Source organism: Anopheles moucheti, chromosome 2, assembly GCF_943734755.1.
Source record: "Anopheles moucheti chromosome 2, idAnoMoucSN_F20_07, whole genome shotgun sequence".
Lineage (NCBI taxonomy): Eukaryota > Metazoa > Arthropoda > Insecta > Diptera > Culicidae > Anopheles > Anopheles moucheti.
In genome coordinates this window covers 55,794,003-55,800,354 of record NC_069140.1, presented here as the reverse complement: position 1 = coordinate 55,800,354, position 6,352 = coordinate 55,794,003, and the positions used below count along the sequence as shown (strand labels likewise).

Below are 6,352 nucleotides of genomic sequence, written 5' to 3'. Positions count from 1 at the left end.
CTTTCGCCTCGGCTTTCTGATGTTAATCGTAAATATATACCAAATTAAAATACTTACCACCCGGTAGCATCTAATGGGTAACGTATTGTTGTTATTAGAACGTGAAAAGCATACATTTTATATATATAATTAATAGCATGTCCTCTCAGCCGATAAAGCATGAAAATTAATATGATTTGGAACAACATTCACTAACACTTGCCAAGAAAAGAAAAACAACAATAAGCGATCTAAACATTAGTAAATTGCGAAAGCAAATTGTCTTGTCGAACAAGAATAGTAGCCGAGATTGACGCATTAAAACTATGTAGTCTGTATTACACCGGAACGCTGAGCTCTCTAATTTGAACAATTCCATTCTACAATTCTACATTAAGCTACATATTACAGGGTAAACAAAAGGCACAATACGATAGTAAACAAAACGTAAAATAGATATTACAGTTCGGAAAGACACACTCCGACCAAAGGAATAATTTATATCATAGTTTTTGCGGACTCTCGAACTAACCTGTACTCAAACATGGATACTGTAATTTTCTGATCCTTTACCTTTTCCCTACTGTATGCTAAACACACCCTTTTGCTCCGTGGATTCGAAAGGATCCTTTACATTTTTGTCTATTCCGTTTTATTTAACGTTAAAGTTATATTCCAAATGTTGTGATATTTTCAGCTCGGAGATTTTTTTTTTATATTTGGATCATTCCAAAAGCAAACACAGAGTAAATCTTCCATCAACTTTTACCTAATCTATCTTATGACTGTCGATAATTGCATTTTTGTTTGCAACACTGTGACATTAGTGCACACATTGCTTAGTACTCTTTATTACTAAGTGACTCTGTTAGATCTGCCTACTCAAGATTTTGATCTGCGTACTCAAGAATTTCGAACGAAATGTTAATCGCATTTAAGCAAATTTGAAACAAACCAAAGAAAACTGTAACATCTCAGTTCTTGTCTTTAATTGTTCCATTTCTTTGAGCAGCTATGTTTAAAAACCAAGCGCAATTTACATAATTGCTAACGAATGCAATTCGCCAATTTGGAACAAAATGTCGAACAAACAAATGTTTTTATGGTCTCTTTCTCTCTCTCTAAATATCCTGATACGTATTGTTTGGGGTTTAAGTGTAAAGTAATCACTTACTAAATTATTAACACTGGTGTTATTTTTTTTTTTTTGATAACCGCAGCACCATGAAAATAATTCTTTCATTGTTGTGTAATTTTAACCAAGTATGTATGTGTGTTAATTTTTTTAAATTGCTTTTTGCCTGCCCCAGTGTTATCAGTGTCTGTGAATAGTAAGTCTAACCAAGGAATGCTAAAACCCTCTCGATCATGTTAAATTAATTTCGGAGATGGTTGGTGGTAACGAATACATCGTTAACGCTACAAAAAACGTGAATCGTATTTGAATTTCTACCGGGTTTACTTCGATTAAAGAAATATAAATGGATGGACACCGTAAGGTGTGATCCATCAGATATGTAGCAGCACCGAAAAGGAATAGTGAACAGATCGTGGACATGGGTAATGAATCGATATTTTGAAATAAGTCGAAAAAACACTGTATGTGTGGGTATCAATTTATTCGTGGTATTACAATCAAGGATCTGTTCCAAAGTAAAATAGGGAAATATTAAAGCAGAAAACCAGTAAGAGAATGAATTAACATAAGTACCATAAATATAATGAAATTATTGAAAACCCATATGGTTAGTAAAGAACGATTAATTTAAGTTATATAAATATTTCCAAACACAGCCGAAAGAAATTTGTTTGAAAATTATAGTTTTTTTTACTCTGCCGGCTCTTTCTCAAATCGCTAACCGGTCAAACAAACATACACATTACATTGCTCGTTTTGATGACGAAATAATCGATACTTTGGTAAAGTCTTTTTAATATGTATTTATGTGTTTTCTTCCTGCGCGATGTGATGCTTCTTGTGCTGATGCCGTTTCAATGAGCTTTTACTAACATATGATCCGTTGCATACGTTGCACAAGTACCTATCTTCCCGGTGGCACGCTGCTACATGCTCGTTTAGATGCGACCGCTGCAAGTAGCTCTTACCACACTCGCCACAAACGAAAGCACGCTCTTGGCGATGCCGAGATCGTTGATGCTTGTTAAGATGATCTTTAGTGGCGAACGATTCGTTGCACTCGGTACAACGGAAATTTTTTCTCTTGCTATGCACATTTCGAATGTGGGCGTTCAGGTTCGAGTTGGCTGTAAACCTTTTCTCACAGTACAAACACGCAAACGCCTTATTGCCCGTGTGTCGCTTTAGATGATACTTCAAACCGGAGGTAGAGCTAAATCGACGATCGCAAAGCATACAGTAGATCACGTCCTGCTTCGCATCCGGTGCTGCCATGTTAGACCGATGTGTGCGTTGATGGGAGTCCAAATCAGAGCTCGATGTCGTTTGGAAGTGACAACATGTACATTGCTGCAGTTCGGCCTCCTCGATACCGTCCTCTATTCGATCTACTGCAGACGACTGCTCTTGTTGGGGACGACGATCGGAAAAACGACATCTGTGCTTTTCAAGATTATGCTTCCGTTGAAAGGTTCGGTCGCACAAATTGCAGATGAAAGTGCAGCCACTATCTTCCTCGTGCATCGAGTAGCCCCTGGATTTGCATTGTACGAGTGACAGAGCTTCTTCCATTTCGCGAAATCGAACATTGTCTTTCAGATGTTCCCGACGATGTGTTCGATAGTCTGATAAGCGAGTAAAACTACCTCCACAATCGTTACACACCAGGCTGGCAACGTCATGGTCCTCGGCAAGATGAACAGTTAGATGGTTCTGCTTCTCAAACCCTCGTTGACATTGTGGGCATGAGTACATGCACGGTTCTTGCTCCGTGCTGCTTTCGATTCCCTTCAAATAGATATCGTAATCATCGATCAAATACTCCTCCCCGTTTTCGATGTACTTGTTCCAGATTTCGTCATTTTCGAATGCCTCATCAAGAAAGTCTTCTAGAATCATCCTTTGATCGATTCGTGGTTCCAACGGTCGGGCAAATTCCTTTTTTTCATGCGCACTTCTGATCAAACTAAAATGGTGTAAAAATTGCTCCTGTTCTTTACCAATCATATCCGTGTCCGGTAGCTCGAGCTCTTTCCCGAACAAGGTATCATTCAATAGTGTGCCGTATGAATCCTTCTCGTGAACGTTCCCATCGTCCTCGCGATGGTCTTTGTGTAGATGATCCGTTAGCATTTCGTAGGACTCGTAGGAATAACTATCATGCCCGCAGTGACCACAGACATACGGATTCGATTTCTGCTGGTGTGCTGTACGTAGATGCCGGTTGAGACACTTGTTCAGCCTTTCTTTTCTGTTACAAAACCGACAAACGAACAGTCGATCAGAATGGGCGGTGCGCACATGTTCTAACAGTTTCGTTTCTCCGATCCAACCGCTGCTACAGAAGCCGCACACTTGATCTTTGTGATGTCTCATGTGGTTTAGATAGTTGGTTTTAGTGATGAACTGTCGTTCGCAAATGTGGCAGCAGTACGTTTCGTGAGCATCGTGATAAATTTTACTGTGTTGAAGCATGCCCCGATTGGTTTTGAACGATTTTTTACAAGCTTGACAATAGTAGAAGTGAAGATTTGACTGCGGATGGTGTATTTTTGAATGCTTTTCCAATTCCAGCTTGGTAGCAAACGAAGCATCGCAGATGGAACACTTTACACTGATGGTCTCTTCTGCGGGTGTCTGTTCGTTGGTAAAATTATTTCCATCTGTCGTTGTAGTTAGTAATATTGCGTAGTAGAAATGGTAGCTATATTCCAACCGTTCCAGACACAACAAACATATACCATCGTTGGTTTTGATACTCCAACCCTGAAAGAGAATCACTACCATGAAAGGCTTTTACAATAGCAGTAAAAACTCGTACGCTTTACCTGGGGAAGCTGAAAAATGTCGATCATTTCGCGAACTAGAACAGATTTTCCCAACACCATCACGCTAGTTTCAAATTCTCTCAAATCTTCGCAGAGTTCATTACAGCAACCGCATCGAAATACACCATGTAGCTGCTCCATGTTGATGGTTGAATACTCTGGCCAATGCGCGAAAAGTTTAACAACGACCCACAAACAACTGGTTCAGTATGGCAACACAATTCAGTAAAAAAGTCTGCCCAGTACAACAAGCACGGCTTGTTACAACAGACTGATAATAAAAACAATTGAGAAAACGAATTGATTTGACAGCCGGACTTGTTTTGGTAGGTGCTGTGCCACACTACTACAAACACATCCAGCTCGCAGTCATTGACAGCTGACGTTCGTGTCAAAGGTTTTGGGAAGTGGATGAGGTGCTTTTCCATAAGTTAATACATATTTCCATCTAATGCTAAGGCAAACGTGATACACCTTATCATTTAAAAACAGTGCCGCAGAGTACGGTGAGCAAATCGAAACACTCCTTGGGACATAGCACATCCTAATCGGTACCGTCTTCTACCAACAGCTAGTTCAACACAAGCCGTCTGCAACCTCACAACATTTCGTAGGTAAATTCGCGTCGAACAGTGGTGAAATGTTTCTGGTCGCCCTAACCGGTGGTATCGCGTCAGGAAAGAGCACCGTAACGAAGATATTTCGGGACAACGGCGTTCCGGTGATCGATGCCGATGCGATCGCACGCCAAGGTATGTTTTTACAGAACGGAATGCAACGGACAGTTGACATCCGCGTCACTAGGTTAGCGTACAGCGTGGGGGTTGATGGGCGTTTCGTTTAGCATATCAGTTGCATAAGCAAATAACCATTCCCTTCCAGAGTTTGTCCACATTTTGTCCATCCTGACCCGATAGTTCAAGACTGGATTCTGATGTTTTTTTTTAACATTTCATTCTTTCTTTCACTTTTAGTCGTTGAGCCGGGTCGACCAGCATGGCATAAAATTAAGGCTACGTTTGGTGAGGATATCTTTCACGCTGGTACCGGTGAGCTAAACCGGGAAGCACTGGGACGCATCATATTCGATGACGTAGAGAAACGTAAATTATTGAACGAAATTACGCATCCCGAAATTCATCGAACCATCTACAAGGAGGTGATCAAGTGCTTCTTTCTAGGACATAGTTTTGTAGTACTCGATCTTCCGCTCTTGTTCGAAATTCGAGTGATGCTTAACTACATACATAAAATCATAACCGTAACATGGTGAGTAATGGGACTGCATACCTTAAATGCTGGATGTGGATCAAATGTGCGCTTTTGATATTTGTAGCGAGGAAGATATTCAAGTCACTAGGCTGATGGACCGCAGCCAATATACAGAGGCAGAGGCAAAGAAGCGTATCAAAGCACAGATGTCACTAGAGTTAAAGTGCGAGCAATCACATTTTGTCATCGAAAACTCAGGTATGTATGAAGCAAACATCGAGAGTAGATTCAGTAATTGCTGAATTGTAGGAATTTTATTAACAACATACTTGTGTTTTGCAGGTACCCTGAAGGATACGGAAGAGCAAACGTTAAAAATCCTTGCTGTTTTACAAGACAGTAACCAGCACTGGAAAATACGTGGCGTTCTGTTTGCTACGGCAGCCTTGCTCTTTTCCAGCATCGCTTTGTTGCTGAACTATAAGTATAAGTGGTTCAACTCAAACTAATTACCCAGTGGATCCATTTACGATTTCGGTCGTAAACTCAGCCTTTCTCCTAATGGCATTCTTTTTCATTAAATGTGTGCCCACCAAATTCGTTATTGTTGTGTCCTGTTATCTACCGATGCAGAGTTTTACTTTTATCAGACATCACTTTCCAACGGTTCTCAGTGCGTGTATATAATTGATCGCCTCCAGATGTATAGAAATGTAACAAATTCAATAGAGTAATAGGTATGCACGTGGCTTCCCTAAGCAGATAAACAGACATTTAAGGGCATTTGCTAATCAAATAGTGATGAACTGAAATCTATTGTGTTCGTGTGCGCGGGTACAGGTGGTGTGATGTTTCTGCGTGTGTAATGCAAGCTTTATAAGCACGTTTTTCCTATGTATCGTTCTGACGATAATAACAAATATAGAATGGAAGAAACTGTGAAAGATTAAAGATTGTTGTTTTAGAGAAACTTTAAAAAGCACAGAAAGAAACTATTCAAAGCATTCCTGCCTGAAACACTCGTTTTGCTATCGTTCTTCGAAAACGTTGTTAATTGTTCTGCTAGTGTTTTTTCCATGATTCATGATCTTTAAACGGTTTATGGACTTTTAGGTGCGACTCAATTGCATGATGGTAGCGGCGTCGGTCTGTTTAAGGACCGGACCAAAATTCGGAAGAATTCGGAAGAATCCCC

At 40.2% G+C, this 6,352-nt stretch overlaps 2 protein-coding genes across 3 annotated transcripts; one reads left to right on the top strand and one right to left on the bottom strand.

Moving 5' to 3' along the window:
* Window positions 1-1,879: 1,879 nt before the first annotated feature.
* LOC128297307 (gastrula zinc finger protein xFG20-1-like) lies at window positions 1,880-4,086 on the bottom strand. 2 transcript variants are annotated; one of them, XM_053032931.1, is made up of 3 exons: window positions 3,946-4,086; window positions 2,464-3,883; window positions 1,880-2,385 (listed from the first exon to the last, which is right to left on the bottom strand). In XM_053032931.1, exons 1-3 carry the CDS (start codon window positions 4,084-4,086, stop codon window positions 1,922-1,924), a joined length of 2,025 nt encoding a protein of 674 aa, XP_052888891.1. In that variant the 3' UTR covers window positions 1,880-1,921. The 2 variants fall into 2 exon arrangements, with proteins under 2 accessions (XP_052888891.1, XP_052888890.1); XM_053032930.1 differs by having other exon boundaries at window positions 1,880-3,883.
* Window positions 4,087-4,323: 237 nt separating this feature from the next.
* LOC128297531 (dephospho-CoA kinase domain-containing protein) lies at window positions 4,324-6,092 on the top strand. The gene is made up of 5 exons (XM_053033197.1): window positions 4,324-4,451; window positions 4,517-4,697; window positions 4,920-5,214; window positions 5,282-5,415; window positions 5,500-6,092. The coding sequence occupies exons 2-5, from the start codon at window positions 4,586-4,588 to the stop codon at window positions 5,664-5,666; spliced, it is 708 nt and encodes a 235-aa protein (XP_052889157.1). The 5' UTR covers window positions 4,324-4,451; window positions 4,517-4,585; the 3' UTR covers window positions 5,667-6,092.
* Window positions 6,093-6,352: the final 260 nt, after the last annotated feature.